The sequence below is a fragment of the Ipomoea nil genome, unplaced genomic scaffold (genome assembly GCF_001879475.1).
Source record: "Ipomoea nil cultivar Tokyo-kokei standard unplaced genomic scaffold, Asagao_1.1 scaffold2957, whole genome shotgun sequence".
Taxonomy (NCBI): domain Eukaryota; kingdom Viridiplantae; phylum Streptophyta; class Magnoliopsida; order Solanales; family Convolvulaceae; genus Ipomoea; species Ipomoea nil.
The window spans coordinates 885,001-901,705 of NW_017619385.1; the positions used below are offsets into that span (position 1 = coordinate 885,001).

The 16,705-nt window shown below is 50.2% G+C and overlaps 2 protein-coding genes across 2 annotated transcripts; one reads left to right on the top strand and one right to left on the bottom strand.

Moving 5' to 3' along the window:
* Positions 1–7,880: 7,880 nt before the first annotated feature.
* Positions 7,881–10,046, top strand: LOC109162670. Its single transcript, XM_019311353.1, has 3 exons — positions 7,881–8,274; positions 8,883–9,343; positions 9,414–10,046. Exons 1-3 carry the CDS (start codon positions 7,881–7,883, stop codon positions 10,044–10,046), a joined length of 1,488 nt encoding a protein of 495 aa, XP_019166898.1.
* A 4,507-nt stretch (positions 10,047–14,553) lies between these two features.
* On the bottom strand, positions 14,554–16,504 carry LOC109162671. Its single transcript, XM_019311354.1, has 2 exons — positions 16,295–16,504; positions 14,554–15,408 (listed from the first exon to the last, which is right to left on the bottom strand). Exons 1-2 carry the CDS (start codon positions 16,502–16,504, stop codon positions 14,554–14,556), a joined length of 1,065 nt encoding a protein of 354 aa, XP_019166899.1.
* Positions 16,505–16,705: the final 201 nt, after the last annotated feature.

Genomic DNA, 16,705 nt, shown 5'->3' on the forward strand with positions numbered 1-16,705 from the left:
ATGAAATTATAATGGTCATTAATTAAATAAAGGAGATCAGAAATGATATCAAGCCTGTGTGGATTTTATTAGAGTAAAGGTGGTGGGATGCTCGAACTTGTATAATATAAACACACAAAATAAAATAAATGTATCAAGAGGCAGTAGATCAAATGGAACCCAATAGGGTAGCTCAAGTGGCAAATGAGCTTTTTTTGTGAGGGAGAATTCCGGGATAACCCGGGTTCAATTTCCACAAGTGACAATTTCCTCTGGACCAGCTTCAGTGCCTTTTGGAGCGAATCGGGTGGACCTGGACCGTTAAACGGACAGAGAAAGAACCAGGCCACATTGTGGTTTACATTAAAAAAAAAAAAAAAAGTAGATCAAATGGATTTGAATACCAATTACCAATACAAGCAATATGAAAAAAAGTTAAAAATAAATGCGTTTACTTTCTTTTAAAATATTCTCCGAATCCATCATGGATTACACGTTTGTTGTCTATATTGCTTTGGAAAAGTGAAGCCATCAGGTGTGATTTTTTTTTTTTTTAAATTTTTTTTACCACGAAATATAGTCACTATTTGAGAGTGTATATTGGGTAAATTTCACATTGTGACTTTAACTTGTAATAAAGTACAACAAGGTAAACCAACTTAAGTTGTCTATAATTGACTGACTCAAAACAAGAAGGTCAATAAACTACATTGAAAATCGAACTTAAAATCTTGTGGTTATCAAATTAACTGTTTAATTAATTTGACTGGTTGAATTTCCAGAAAATTCATAATCGCATAACAGAAAATTCATAATCGCATAACAGAAAATTCATAATCTCATAACAGAAAATTCATAATCTCATAACTGAAAATTCATAATCTTATAACATAAAATTCATAATCTCATGGTTCCAAAGTGAATGTGTAGGCATGGTTCCAAAGTGAATGTGCAGGCATGGATTCATAATTTATGAATGTCCGTGATTTCGGACTGGAATGTGTAGGCATGGTTCCAAAGTGAATGTGCAGGCATGAATTCATAATTTATGAATGTCCGAAATTTATGAATTCATGTAGTAGCAGCAGCAACAGTAGTAGTAGTGATTTTCCAAACATATTATTATAGGATATGATTGGAAAAGAGAATTGCACCCCTTTTCACATATAAATCCAATTTCCATACTTTGTCTTTCTTGCTTTCTTCCACGTATGTGCCATAAAATATCTCCGTGTACATAATGCTGGTATTCTCCTCCCATAATTGCTTCAATTCGAATTCAAATTTTTTGCCTTTCAACTTCCTCAAACTGTCGCGTGATTTGCGTATATGTACAGACTTCCACAATTTTCGCCTTTCCCCAATTGCCTCCGTGTACGAAACTTCCATAATCTTTCCTCGATTATCGTGCAAGCCCCATATTCTAAACCTTCCTCCGTAACTCCAAGTTGCTGGTTCACTCTGCTCATCACCAGTTCCAGAGCATGAGGATGGTAAAATTCCGGGCCTAACTTATTAAAAATAACCGGCGACTGAGATCTCTGCATGGCAGACGGTGCTTTGGCGCCCATTCCTTTAATATTACGGCTTCTTAATCGATTTGAAGGATCGCCCAATGGATCGATCCCATTTTCGAGATGCAGTTGGCACGACCAGTGAGTTCTTCATACTCCATGCGCTATTTGAACGGCGGCGAGATGGAGGGGTCTGAGGCTGTCTACGGCAGTGATGAAGTCTTCATAGCGAGCCCCGCATACTTTCTTGGTTCCAGAATCCCTGGATCGATCGAACTGGTGAAGGTGGTAGTGGAGAGTCTCGGGCGATGATGGCCAGCGTTGGTGCGTGCCGGTTTAACTTGCAATCGATCGACGGTGACTTTGGTTCCGGACTCGGCAGAGTCGTGTATGCGGAGATCACCGAGTTGATGGCTTTGGTTGCGGACTTGGAGAAACGACAATGAACGCTTCATTCCATGAGGTTCCTGAACTACTATACCAAAAAAAAAATCACCCACGCTAGTAACGCTCCACGTTTGCAGTCTCGATGATTATTATCCTCGAGGGGAATCACAACGTTTTGATGATGTCGACTGTTGTAGCACCCTTCTCTCTCTGCCTGTATATCTACATCGGGATCTCGAAGTACAAAACGTGTCGCTCTCTTCTTTGCCGACTGAACAGCCGGGAGGGTGTCATCTGTATGCGATGGATGGGTGATCGGCGCATGCAAGTGGAAACGGGAGAGATTCCAAGAAATAGAAGGCAGCTCTCTGAATCGGTTCTCCGGCGGCGGCTCTGAGTTTCCGGGTGAGCCGTGTCAGTGTCGCATGGGTGAGTTGGACCGTATGGGTTGCGGATTACTCGGCTATCTTCGCTTGAGACCCAAGAATGACTCGCATGAGCGAGCAGAAACTCGAGCTCGGAGGCAATCACGCCGCATGCTCCGGCCGACTCGGACGATCGACAGGTCGAAGTCGGATGATGAAAACGAGGGCGATTCCGAGGACTCGGCTCCTCCCCTTCGCAAACACATGCCGATTTTTGTTTTTCCTGTAGCCTAGAACTGGGAGTCGGCCTCCGCCGATTTCATTCCCGCATGCGTTCATGGGGCTTTCCACGTGTCTAGTATTCTGAGGCGATGATTTTGGCTTTACCGTATTCCAAATGCAAGAATTCCCTGTCCGGGAATGGTAGCTTAACACTGCTACTTCCTCCACTTGATTGATGCTCCTAGCAAAGTAGCAACCAACACCCAACTACCCTCTTGCGGGAGGCATGGCGAGTTGATGAAGTCGACGGGGTTGTGAGTATGTTGCCGAGTCCATAGTCAGTGAGAATGAACAGGATTTGGGGCTTCTCTATGAGATAATAGATTCATAGTTATCGTGTATGCTCTCTCCTCTGCCCAGGCTCGTCACGTACCTACTAGATGCGGCATGATTGCTAATTGCCGAGTGAGATGCCGAGTGCGGGTGCGGCTTGTACGTGCATATTTTCCACCAAGATTCTGGCCATTTTTACAAAACCATTAGCTGTAATATTGCTACATACAGCGCATGCGTGGATATTTCCAAAATGTAAGTGCCTTGAGATGACGCAAATGCATTCCCTTTTATAATAATTTTCATGCATAAATGTGTCCTTTCGAATTTGATGATGCATCCTCTATTTGCTCCTTTGCCGATGGCTCTCTGCCTACTGGGTGCTCTTCATATGGGGATGCATTCTTGAACGGAAAAGAGAATTCCACACCTTCCACCAAGCATTGACATGTACAGTAGATTTTTACTTTTCCATATACCATTTTTTTTTTTTTTTGAGGTTGCATCCTGTGGAAAACTCTATTTTTCCTTTGAATGTCATATACTGTAGATATGCAGCTTCCATACGTTATATGTGTGAAAATGTAGAAAAATCCTTTTTTTCCTCCTTGATTGCCACGCACAGTGGATATTCACCTCCCATATGCCATGTGTAAAACATGACCATTGTGTAGGAATTTCCTTTTTCTTTGATTCTGGCCGACCACACTTCTATGGATGATGGTCTCGGATTTTCTTGCAATTGATCTGAGTCGGTGGGCTCAATTTTCTTGCTGTGATGGTGTTAGAATGTGTATACTGGGGAGTCTCTTTTAACCACATATTACTTTATCTGGCTCAATATAATCAAGAGAAAAACGGAGAAAATGATTGTGACCACGGTGTCTACCGTTAAGGTCGTGATGGGGGAACCATTTATTCGGCGTCCCGACTTCTTGATTCCCCCGGCCGAGTCCTTCAGTATGATGGACCGACCACTCTTTGCTAACAATTTTAATTTAAATACTACATCTATTTTAGATGATAATGGTTACCTCTTGTAGACCTCGATACGCAGTTTTCTTTGTTTGATTCTCTTCTAGTCCTCTTCTTGGTCCACGGTACTCCGTGAACCTTCTCAATCTTCCGTCCGTAGCGGACGCTCTCCGAAATTGCTCAGACAAAGAGGCAAACGCGACCTTTTGTCACGATCCCCACAGACGGTGCCAATGATGGTTTTTGGGTTTTCGGGCCCAAGGAGGTCCAACACAACCTTTGGTTGGAGGATACACCTTTCATAATAAGGCTACTAAAATAGAAGAAATATGACTCGATGATTTTTACGTGGAAACCGAAAGGTGAAAACCACGGGCCTTTTTGGGCGGTGCCAAGCCTAATTCCACTATGTATTTTGTAGGTGTCTTTGTACATGTTGTATGGCTATTTTGTATATAGAGATGGAGTATGCTTCTTTTGGTAGAATGGAGTCTTCTTGATAACCTTCTTGTTGTGTATGTGAAATTGCCTTCTCTTGGGAGAGTGGTGTAGTATTCTATGAGAGAAAGGATGGTGAGTGGGAGGATAATATTTGGGAGAGTCCTCCCATGTGTGTAGGTGAATGAGTGGATGATCCCCCCTTCTTCTTGTCTTCTCCTCCTTTTATAGCTAGCCCATCCCCAAAAGTGTCCGTTGGACCATTTAGTAGGGTAGTTAATAGGTATTAACTTGGTTATTAGTGGGGTAATAAGTGGGAGACTTAATAGGTAGCCTTTATTTGGGGGGTTATGGATGAGGTAGATAAATAGGACTTTTAAGGGTAGATAATTAGGAATAACGGCTAGTTAGTCCGACCCTCTACCCGTGCCGACCTCCGGGTCGAGCCGACTCCTGAGCCAACCGACTCCTCGGTTTGGTTCGTATCTCTTTTGGGATTGCTCCATTTTCTTCTTGAGCTTCCCTTCTTTGTCTGGGCTTTATCTCTTTTCTTCTTAGGCCCCGAGCCCACGGGGTTCACACCCCATCAACATGATTAATGTAAAAACATACACAATTATTTTGTAGTTCAAGACACATTTTCAAATCATCACAAGTTTACAATCCAGAATCTACTATGCCAAAATATTTAAACCAAAAAAAAAAAAAAAAAAAAAAAAAACAGTGAGGAATTCCTATTCATAGACACAATTCTGATCTTGTATGTAATGTTTTTGAAGATGCGCAAGAACCCATATACTAACAGATATATATATATATATATATATTCTGTTCTTGATTCATGGGATTCAAGTATTTAATCACCTAGTGCCAATTATCGTTTGCAATATTTAGTTTGGAATTAAGATTTGTGTGGGAATGCAAAGTGGAATCGAATTACTCCCGTAATCTCTATTCCTAGTGAATTTCCACTCCCATGGCTTAAACACCCAATAAGATGAAAGATCTGCATTCAATTATTCCTAATTACTACCATCTCCCGATTGGCAACAATCTAGAATAAACTTCCCCTAATAAGTTCCCCTTTTCCCAAGGACCAACCATTAGGTGCAATCGTGTGTGCCCTAATTTATGCCCCAACTCCCATTGGTGACACAAACATGGCTATGAAGCTAGTAACTATGGCCATTAATTACAAGCATCAAACAATATTATCACGATTGCAACACAAGTATTAAACCCAAATAATAATATATTAAAGAAACTGAGAGCTCAGGCACATAGGTTCATAAACACTTTTACCCAAGAATCTCTAAAGAATTTAGCCAAGCATGACTAAATTATACATAGCAAATATAAATAAAGAATTACAAATCATCAAAAGAGTACAAGAATTAACCAGACGATTTTCCCAAATCTCCCTAGTCTTCTTCTTGCTTTCCAAGACAACTTGTGGCTCTTGATTTCTCTCCTTCTTGTCTCCAAGAATCTCTGAATTCTCTCGGTCCCCATTATTAGGGTTGAGGAAGGAGGGATTTTATAGTGGGTACAAAGTTGAGATGAAATAGGAATCTTGTACCAAATTGGACTCAAATTCTAATTCCTATATTTAAATAAAGAAATTGTCGTCTTTAATGATATTTAGAACTTGGAAGATTCCTTGAATTGCTAACTTTTAATATGGAGATATGAGCCTTGAAATCGGCGCAATTGATATTAGGAAAAGAGATCTTGCGCTTGTATTGAATTTTGCCCAGCCGCGCCACTTTAAGCGTCCTCAGAGGTCTCCAGCTGGTGCTACCTCCTTGGTTCTTCCGCCGCCGACTCCACCTTGGCGCGAGATCGCTCCAACTTCACTCAATCCGCCGCCTCCAACCACTGCTAGGGTGACTTCCCAGGACGGGTCTTTCGTGGAGGTGGCCGTCCCCGAGCAGTTAACATTTCGCATGACTTTCTCCATCCCACTAGATGACCTAGACGGACCGATTACAGGCCTAATGGATGACGAGGATTATGTTCGCTATCTGGAGACATATCCAGATGACGAGGAGCCGGTAGTGCCTCCACTCATGCCGACCTTCTGGGATTCGTTCTGCCCGTCTCCCTCTGGACCATCGGGGGGATTCTTTGGGAGCGACTCCTCCTCGCCCGGCGAGTGATCACCTAGGCCAGGGTCGGCTTTGTGTCTCCGAGGGGTTTACTTTGGAGCATTTTAATTATCTTTGTTGTAATAAGCTCCCTACTCATTGTACCTCTCTTCTCTTAATAAAATGGTATTTTTCATGCTTCATTCTGCGTTCCGTGCTTGTTACGTCTCTTCCTGGCCGACTTGTCGAGGAGTCGGTCATATCGTCAGGTCATTTTCTGGCCTGACGTCTGCAAGATTCCCCATATCTTGGGTGAATCTAACCTTTTCAGCTTAGCGTGCGAATCGCACCCTTCCCAAGCAGATTTGATGGAACTAACTTCTGACAGAGATTTGCACCACCGGTCTAGTCCGGCTCAGGCATGTCAGTTACGATTCCCTCCGTGATTTCCGCCTGGGTAATCGCTCCCTTAGGGCTATATAAGGACCCTCTGTGACTTTGCGGGTCACATTGTTCTCATTTCTAAAAACGCCAAACCATGAGTCACAGGGACGGTGACCGCCGCTGGTCCATCCGCAACAATGAGCACGCTCGTCTAGAGAAGTTGAAGCAGAAGAGGTTGGCAAATGGAGGGCGTTTGGTGGGCGACTCGACTTCAGACCCGATCGTGGTGCCTCCGGACGTGCTGGACCTGATGCTTGTGGAGCCGGTCGACGTAGAGATGGAACCGGTGGTGGAGGATCCGGAACCAGAGGAGGAAGAAGTGTGGGAGGTTCCTCCGCTCTTTGGCGTGGCCATGTCTCCGAGCGCCCTAGAGAGGCATTTGCAAATGATCGATGACGGGAAGCCGGCTGTGTACCTGGATGAGATGTCGGAACCTGAGCCGAGTCCTCTGCCTTTTCGCCCCCAGTACTTCTTGAAGGGTCCTCCGCCTGCTCGCCCTTCAGAGGAGAAGGAAGCCAAGCCCTGATCTGTTTTTTCTCCTGTAACTTGTATTCGGCCGAGTTCTTGACCTTGTACTTTTCCGTGCTTATTGAATAAACTTGTGTGTTTTCTCGTCTGGCTTTGCTTTTATGCACTCCTTGACCGACTTCCGGTCCTTCCCCAACGGGGCCTTTCTCGTTGAGGGGTCGCCGAGTCGGAGTGTTCGACTCTGAGACCAGAATCTCTTCGTGAGCCTTGCTCGCGTTAATTGAAGGGCCGGATTTCATCGGGTTTTTCTGGAAACTTCCAACCCGGATCCAGTGGGCCCAGAGGCCGTGGCCTACAATGGGCTTCAGACTTAGCAGGCCGGGTCACTGCCACCCGGCTCTAGCCTAGGGTAGACGCCGCTTGCAGGCTAGTCCCAGGTCTGAACCGTCACCCCGTTTTCCGAGGCATTAATTACGGCGTCTTTTCACCTCTTGTCACCCTTCTCTCCTTCAATGAGGGGGTGACACGTGGCCACCCTTTGGGATTCCCCCTCTTTTAAATAGCCGTATCCTTCTTCTTCTCTTCACTTTCCTCCGTTTTTCCTCACTCAGCGCTAAGCTCCTCCGGTTTTCTCTGCCTTTTCCCCAGTCAATATTTCAGGTTGGTAAATGTCTTCTTCCTCCGACTCTTCTTCCTTTCTCCGTCGCTCGGCGGAGAACCCCGCGGCGACCTCTTCGTCTTCTTCTTCTTCTTCTTCTTCTTCCAGTCCTCGTCGCATGGAAATTCCGGCGGGCTTCCCATCGGCGTCTTTATCTCAGCCGACCCACTCTTCTTCGGGGGCGGTTACTCCCATGATCCCCGCCCCTCTCACGACGGTGGCCGCTTTGCCTGACGGCGCCGGACGGCCGCGAGGCAAGTTTGATTCCATCGTCCGGCCGGCAGGGTTCCCGTCGCAAGTTTCAGCGGCGGACCTGGATGTGGCCCGTTTTCTTCTCGGGCCTTCCGTCGTAGTCCTTGCCCCGGAATGCCGGCCCATCTATGACCCGCCAGAGGGTTGTGTTGGTATTCACTTGCACTCGGTCGCCTTTGGCTTCCGAGTGCCTCTTTGTCCCTTCCTTTCTCTCTTTTACCGCCATTATAATTTGGTCCCGGGTCAGTTAGTGCCCAATTCTCACCGCCTCCTCACCTGCATCATAAACCTCTGCCATTGATGGATGTGCGAGCCGGATCTGGACCTGTTTCGATATCTTTTTACCGTGAACAAGGTTGGCTCGCACTCGCCGGGCTTTGTCCAGGTTGCCGCTCGTCCTGGGCGGCAGCTTTTCGAAGGTCTGTCTGATTCCATCAAGGATTGGAAGCCCTTCTATTTCTTCGTTCGTCCCGCCTTCACTTCCTTCACCTTTCCGACCCTGTGGCCGGCCTCTCTATTCAAGCCCTGCTCTCGGCGCGCCGTCTTCACTCAAGATGCGATCCAGGGCGGTGAGTTCTTGAAGAGCTAGGGGCTGTACTCCGTCAAGTACTGGTCCCGGGTCCGGGCCATGGCCAAACGTGGCCTGCTGCCGGACGGTGCGGCCACCATAGGTAGCTTTCTATCGCCTCTCCCTTTCTGCTTTCTTTTGTATTATTCTGTTCCGACTAGGATCACTTATGTTGTTTCCTTTCTTTCCCAGGCCCGTACGATTCCGACTCCACCAGCTCCGACGAGGCTGTAGCTCCGACTCCCGAGATGGCCGACAGAGCTGAGAAGATGAGGCGTCGCTTGACTCAACGCGCCTCCGGCGCTGCTGCTGCCTCCTCATCCCAACCGTCTTCGGCCCCGAGGTCGACTCCGCCACCACCGAGGACCGTGGTGGACTTGACGCCGTCTCCAGTTGCTTCCCCTTCTCGACAACCGCCTCTTCCTCCTCCATCCGAGAGCCCAAGCTCAAAGCGGCCAGCAGAGCACTCGGACACGCCGGCTCCAAAGAGGATCCGCCTCGGCATCGAGCTTGACGAGGATGCTCGGATCTGGCAAGGCAACTCGTCGGTTAAAACCTGGGCCGAGCATGTTCTTCTGCCCAAGGATCTGGAGACGACCAGCTCCATGCAGGATGAGTACATCTTGGAGGCCTCGCTCCGCCAGTCGTATCGCGTAAGTGTCCGACTCCTCATCCTTTTTACTTTCCTTCTTTTCCTCTGCTAACTTCTTGGCGATTTTGCAGAATCTGACCTTTCAGTTGGAGTTGAGGAAACGGCTGAGGGGCTATAGGACTACGATGAATTCTGTGGCGGGTTGCCTGCGTCAGTCGGAAGAGGCTCGCCTGGAGGAGTTGGCCAAGCACGCCAAGTCGGTGGAGGTGCACAATTCCGAGCTGCTGAGAGTGACCAAGCAGTGGGAGGAGGAGCGTGACAAAGTCGCCACGATTGCCGCAACCTCCGTGGAGGATTACAAGAAGTCCGCGGCGTTTGAAGCGGATGTGAAGGCGGCGATTGCGGCCAGGCAGGAGGAAATCGCCAAGGAATGGCTGGCATCGCCGGCGGGAGACGACTATCTCTTGGATCTGGGCGAGCGCGACTATCGCTTGGGTTTCCGCGAGGCGGAAACGGAAATCCATTCTTCTTTGCTGGCTCGCGACCCCTCCTTCACACCCGAGAGCTGGGGCCTTAAGCCAGTGATAGATCTCCTTCCAGCGACTGAAGGACCTGCGGCGACCGTTGACCCGGCGGCCCTTCCGGCGACGCCCACCGAGTCCACCCCTCAGGCAGAGGACCCTTCTCATGTTCTCCCAGCTGGACCAACGTCAGGAGCCCCAGTTGAAGGGGTCGATGTCGACACCCCCTCCCCCGTAGCTTAGGGCTAATCTTTTGAGATAGTCATTTTTTGTAAAAGGTCGGCCTCCCTCTCGGGCCTTTTAATTTTTAATAAAAATTCCTTCTTTCTGCTTCTTCTGGACTGTCTTGGCCTCGATCTTTTCTTTAACTACTTCGCGATCCTTTAAACTAAAAAATTGCTAAGGCATCTGACTCTTCTAAAATGGTCTAGCTCTTGATCGAGTCCCTCAGTCGAGGCGACTTCTCTTGGCTTTTTCACGGAAACGACTAAGGGTCTGTGCCCTTGTTTCCTAACTTTCTTGCCGAGTCCCTCAGTCGAGGCGACCCCTTAGGCTTTTTCTTTTCTGAGAAACAGTTTAGGGTCAGTGTTCCGTTGTTTCTTTATATACTCGCCGAGCCCCTCAGTCGAGGCGACTCCTCTTGGCTTTTTCGCGGAAACGACTAAGGGTCTGGGCCCTTGTTTCCTAACTCTCTCGCCGAGTCCCTCAGTCGAGGCGACCCCTTAGGTTTTTTCTTTTCTAAGAAACGGTTTAGGGTCAGTGCCCCGTTGTTTCTTTATATACTCGCCGAGTCCCTCAGTCGAGGCTACTCCTCTTGGCTTTTTCACGGAAACGACTAAGGGTCTAGGCCCTTGTTTCCTAACTCTCTCGCCGAGTCCCTCAGTCGAGGCGACCCCTTAGGCTTTTTCTTTTCTGAGAAACGGTTTAGGGTCAGTGCCCCGTTGATTCTTTATATACTCGCCGAGTCCCTCAGTCGAGGCGACTCCTCTTGGCTTTTTCGCGGAAACGACTAAGGGTCTGGGCCCTTGTTTCCTAACTCTCTCGCCGAGTCCCTCAGTCGAGGCGATCCCTTAGGCTTTTTCTTTTCTGAGAAACGGTTTAGGGTCAGTGCCCCGTTGTTTCTTTATATACTCGCCGAGTCCCTGCGATAATCGGCAATAATCCGTGCTCTTTTATTCAAGTTTTGAAATGCAGGTGCCTATACACAGCTAGCCTCTTCTACTGGTAGAACTTTTTCAAATGGATGACGTTCCAGATCCGATCCACGGGCTCGCCCTCCAAGGTTTCGAGCTTGTAAGTGCCGGCCTGGACTACCGCGGCAATACGGTACGGTCCTTCCCATTTGACTGCGAACTTGCCCCCTTCCGTGGGTTGGCTTGCCTGCCGGTCTCGTAACACGAGATCTCCGACCTGAAAGGTTCGTGGGCGAATCCTTATATCATGATACCTTTTTACGGCCTGTTGGTACTCGACCATCCGGGCGCCGGCGGCTTCCCTTCTTTCTTCTAAGAAGTTCTTCTCAATTCGAAGGCTCTCCTCATTCTCCACGTCGGAATAACTGCGGACCTGGTGGGTGGGCTCTACGACTTCTATCGGAACCTTGGCTTCGAAGCCGTATGCTAGGGAAAATGGGCTTTCACCGGTCGCTCGCCGCTGCGTAGTACGATAAGCCCATAGGACTCGGTCAAGCTCATCCGCCCAATTTCCTCCAATGTCCTCCAACTTCTTTCGGATCCCGTCCACTATGGTCCGATTCGCGTTCTCGACTTGTCCGTTGGCCTGGGGATATGCAACGGATACCTTGGTGTGACGGATAGCGTGTCGTCGACAGAAGTCGGCGAATGCTTGACAGTCAAACTGTCGACCGTTATCGCTAACAATATGCTCAGGCAGGCCAAAACGGCAAATCACTTTCTTCCATACGAAGCGTCGGCATTGATACTCAGTGATGGTGGCCAGTGGCTCAGCCTCGACCCACTTAGTGAAGTAGTCGATAGCCACGACGCAAAATTTCAAGCTTCCGGGTGCAACCGGTAATGGTCCCAACAAGTCGATCCCCCACTTGGCGAAAGGGATGGCTGCGGTGACCGGTGTGTAGAAGGTAGCCGGCCGGGTGTCCTTCCTGGCAAAGGCTTGGCAAACGCCGCATTTTGCTATCCACTCGATGCAATCCCGCATCATGGTCGGCCAATAGTATCCATGGACGACTAGCTTCCGAGCAAGCGTCTGAGCACCCTGGTGGGCGGCGCAAATGCCTCTATGAGCTTCGTCCATTAACTTCTCGGCCTCGGGCCTGAGCAGGCATTTCAAAAGAGGGCCTCCGAATGACCGCTTGTACATCTGCCCCTCGATGATTTGGAACGAAGGGGCTTTCCGTCGAACCCTAGCGGCGACTCCTTGGTCTTCCGGCAATTCGCCCGTCTCCTTAAACCGTCGGATGTCCTCGATCCAGAACATCTCGGGGTTTTTCTCTCGGTCCCACTCTTCACAACTCACCTGCTGGACTTCCAATGGCGTCTCCTCGATACTCAGCCGGCTCAACTATTCCTTCTGGCAAATCTTAATGAGGTGATCTGGTATCCCTTCCAAGGCGATCTTGGACAATATGTCGGCCTCTACGTTGTCTGTCCGGGAGATATATTATATTTCGTAGGCCCCGAGCTCTTTTAACATCTCGACCGCCTTCTCCTTGTACAGGGTCATCCGGGCGTTCTTAGCCTCACATGTGCCGGAGATCTGCCCGACTACTAACCTGGAGTCAGTTTTGATTCGCAATCGTTCTACTCCCAGCGCTTTGGCGAGTCGAAGGCCATTCAGCATAGCCTCATACTCGGCCTCGTTATTGGACGTCGGGAACAGATAGCTCAGGGCGTAATACAGTCGGAATCCTTCCGGAGTGATGAGCATGACTCCGCCTCCACAGTGTTGTCGACTTGCCGCTCCATCCGCATGCATCTCCCACCATTCGCCTAAACTGTCTTCCGCGGTGCATTCTTTTTCTTCCTCTCCCGCCGTGCACTCGACCAAGAAGTCTGCTAAGGCTTGACCTTTTATGGAAGGTCGTGGCTGATATTCGATCCCGTACTGGGTTAATTCCACGGCCCACTTCACCAGGCGGCCGGACGACGAGGGGTTCCGCAAGACGCTCCCCAGCGGTTGGTCGGTCAGTACTCGGACGGTGCGGCTCACGTAATACACCGGGTGCTGGGCAGGCTCCTCTTCTCGAACTAACACCGAGCTCACCGCCTTGGAGGAGGCGGCCAAGTATAAAAATAAAGGTTCACCCACCTGGGGAGTGGACAACACCGGAGGCGTTGAAAGATACTGTTTCAATTCTTCGAACGATTGTTGGCACTCGGTGGTCCAGGCGAAGCCTTCCTTCTTCTTCATGGCCTCGAAGAAGGGTATAGTTTTGTCCGCCGCCTTGCTCAGGAAGCGACTGAGGGCAACCAGTCGACCAGTTAACCGTTGTAGGTCTTTGACGGTACTAGGAGGCTGCATGTCGATGATGGCTTGGACCTTCTCAGGATTAGGCTCGATGCCTCGCTTGGTGACCATATATCCAGGAACTTTCCACCCTGTACTGCGAAGGCGCATTTCTTGGGATTCAACCGGAGATTATATCTTAGCATCACTTGAAAGCAATCGGCCAGATCTCCCGCATGCTTGCTCTCCTCCCGGCTCTTGACGAGCATGTCATCCACGTACGCGGCCATGGATTTTCCTAGCAAGTTTTGGAATAGCCGGGCTACCATTCGAGTGTAAGTAGCCCCGACATTCTTAAGTCCAAAGGGTGTGACTCGATAGCAGTACACTCCGTCTGGTGCTAGAAATGCGGTCTTCTCCTCATCCGCCGAGTGCATGAAGATTTGATGATACCCTCTGAATGCGTCCATGAAGCTCAGTAGGGCTGACCTTGCGGTTTCGTCGACCAACTGATCGATCCGAGGTAAGGGGAATGGGTCTTTAGGGCAGGCCTTATTGAGGTCGGTGTAGTCGACGCACATCCGCCAAGCCGGGGGCTTAGGTACGAGAACCACGTTTGCCAACCACTCCGGGTACTTAACCTCTCGGATGTGACCCACGGCCAGCAGCGTGCTTACCTCCTTCTTTACAAACTCCCTCCGATCATTAGCGAGATATCACTTCTTCTGTACGACTGGCCGATGGTCAGGGTCCACGGCGAGTAGATGGGCGATAATGGATCGGTCGACACCGAGCATGTCCTCCGGTCCCCAGGCGAAGACTAGCCGGTGCTCTCGGAGCACTTTTATGATTCCTTCTCGTATCTCCTCAGGGAGGCCGACCCCAATTCGGACCCGTCTGTCCGACTGATCAGGATCGATCTCGACCTCCTCCAATTCCACGGCCGGCTCGGGGCGAGGTATCATCGCCTTCTTCGGGGCCTTTCCGTGATCTCGTGGACCTGCATCTCACGCTTGCCCATCCCTCTGCAGGCTTGCAGATAGCAGTCGCGGGTGACTCTCCGGTCGCAACGCACTGTGCCTATCCGACTCGGTGTGCGGAATTTCAGGTAGAGGTGCTCGATGGAAATCAAAGCTCCTAGATCCTCCAGGCCCGGTCGACCGAGTATAGCGTTGTGTGAGCAGGCTAGGTTTACCACGATGAACTTCATGCTAAGCTTCTGCACGTCGGGGTAACTGCCAATTTCTACTGGCAGAGTAATGGATCCTTCCGCCTCCACTGAGTCCCCTATGAAACCGACGAGTGGCGTTTTAACTGGATTTAGCTATTCTCGGGTCAGTCCCATTTTGGTAAAAGTCTCGAGGTATAGCACGTTGACGCTGCTTCCGGTGTCAACCAGGATCCGGCGAACGACTACCCCACTGATATCCATCGCTATGACCAGCGCGTCGCGGTGCGGTGTTTCTCCTGTGGGTAAATCTTTGTCAGTGAAAGTGATGGGCTCCCGGCATACCTTCTTGAAGCTCTCCTCACGCCCGTACGCCGTCCCGACATACAACTGCCGAGCCCAGGCCTTTCGAGTGTTTGCTGAGTCACCGCCTTCCGGTTCACCGACTATCATGTTGATAACCGGCTTCTGAAGCCACTGTGCCTCATCTTCCTCAGTAGCCGGCTGCTTGCCCCGACCGCTCTCCGCGGCGGCGGCGGGGTCTCGATCCTCCCGGTTCGCCGATCTTCGCCTCCACTGGTTAGGGGGCGGGGTCCCTTGTTGGATGATAGCCTCTATGATCTTCTTCAAGTAGAAACACTCTTCCGTGCTGTGGGTGTAAGATTTGTGGTAGCGACAGTATTTAGAGGTCTTACCTGTATCATCGCTTACCGCGTGGTCGTCAGTCGGCACAGGCGGGGCGACTGCTTGTATTTCGTGCACTGGCTGTTCGGGGACCGGCCGGTATGGGTGCACGACGGGCCGGTCGTATGGCCGCCTGGCTTCGGGTCGCCGGGTCACTTCTGGGAGCCTTTCCTTGGTCTCGGCTCGCGTTCTCTTCCCACTGGCGGACCCTCCGACTTCGCGTTGTCGTTTGTGTTTCATAGCCTGCTCCGTGTTGGCCCTCTTGTTGGCCAAGTGTACGGCTTCCGCGTAGGTGGCCGTGCGGTTGTCTCGCAGATCCCGGTATAGCTGCCCGGACCGCAAGGACTCGATGAAGAAGGTGAGCACAGTCTGGTCCTCGACCTCCTCGATAGACTGGATTTCTTTCTGCCAGCGAGCCAGATAGGCCTTCAAAGACTCTCCTTCTTCTTGGTGGATGTTGCCCAAGTGTGTTAGGTCTTTCTGCGGCTTGATATTGGCCGCGTAATGGCTCATAAAGCGATCCGCCAACTCCTTGAAACTATGAATCGACCCTGGAGGCTGCGCCACTAACCATCTATGTGCCGAGCCCTTTAACGTGGGTAGGAAGGCGCGGCACATGACAGGGTCCCGGACCCCCAAGACTTGCATCTTGGCTTGGTAGCTCAGCAAGTGTTCTCGAGGATCGCCGGAATCCATCGAACGTGGCTTGTTCCAGGAACTTAAAGTCACCCGGTATCTTGAATGCCATGATCTCGGTTGAGAAGGGCAAGGCGGTCAACAGCGTTCGACCTGGGGATTTGGTCTTTCCCTCTACCTGTTCTTTCAGATTTCGCACTTCCTGGGCTAGGTGCGCTACTTCGCCCCTGTCCCGGGTATGATTTCCTGTTGACTCTGTACTTTCGCCGACTTCTGATTCGACCGGTCGGTCCTCATTGTGGGCAGGTTGCTCCGTACGGCGAACCCGAGTTCTAGTCCTTCGGGTGCGAGTTCTTTCGCGACCGGCTTCCTGATCTCGAGGACCCGCCGGTGCACGGCTGGGTTCCTTTCGTCCCAGTCGTTCTCTCGCCGACCGTCGTCCGGCATTCGGGCCCAGCCTGGAGTGGACGGATTGTACTGGTTGACTTTCAGCCCGTCGATTTTGTTACCGGCCCTCCGGCCTATGAGACGGCTGTAGGTTGCGGTGTGGTGGTCGAGTGACGGATTGTTCTCTCACCTCCCGGCTTGCCTCGGCGAAGGCACGTCCGATCGCGTGGAGTTGCTCCGAGGTGAGCTGCACCTGAGGCGGCTGTCGGTCCATCGGTGGTGTCACCGGCGGTGCTGTTTCATACTCCCGGCTCTGAGCATTTCGCTGGTTCAACTGGTCCCTCAAATCTGCCCCCAGTCCGTTGTCGTGGTGACTCAATTGTTCCTGGTCTCCTGCCATGCTAGAAGCTTTTTTGATCGCTTGACGACTGAGACTCTTCCGGTCGTTTCTCGGACTCGCCTCGCTCAGAGGGCCACGCAACTCTTAGTTTCGATCTCCACGGACGGCGCCAGTGTTGGTTTTTGGGTTTTCGGGCCCAGGGAGGTCCAACACAACCTTGGTTGGTGGATGCACCTTTCACAAATAAGTCGTAAGCGAAAT

Bases quoted from the DNA above. Each gene is read 5' to 3' on its own strand.
- LOC109162670 (XM_019311353.1), top strand. From the start codon at position 7,881: ATGTCTTCTTCCTCCGACTCTTCTTCCTTTCTCCGTCGCTCGGCGGAG. The intron at 8,275-8,882 runs GTATTCACTTGC...TTTCTTTCCCAG, and splicing joins CCCGCCAGAGGGTTGTGTTG to GCCCGTACGATTCCGACTCC. The intron at 9,344-9,413 runs GTAAGTGTCCGA...GCGATTTTGCAG, and splicing joins CGCTCCGCCAGTCGTATCGC to AATCTGACCTTTCAGTTGGA.
- LOC109162671 (XM_019311354.1), bottom strand. From the start codon at position 16,504: ATGGCAGGAGACCAGGAACAATTGAGTCACCACGACAACGGACTGGGG. The intron at 15,409-16,294 runs GTGAGAGAACAA...CGGTCCGGGCAG, and splicing joins TCGCCGAGGCAAGCCGGGAG to CTATACCGGGATCTGCGAGA.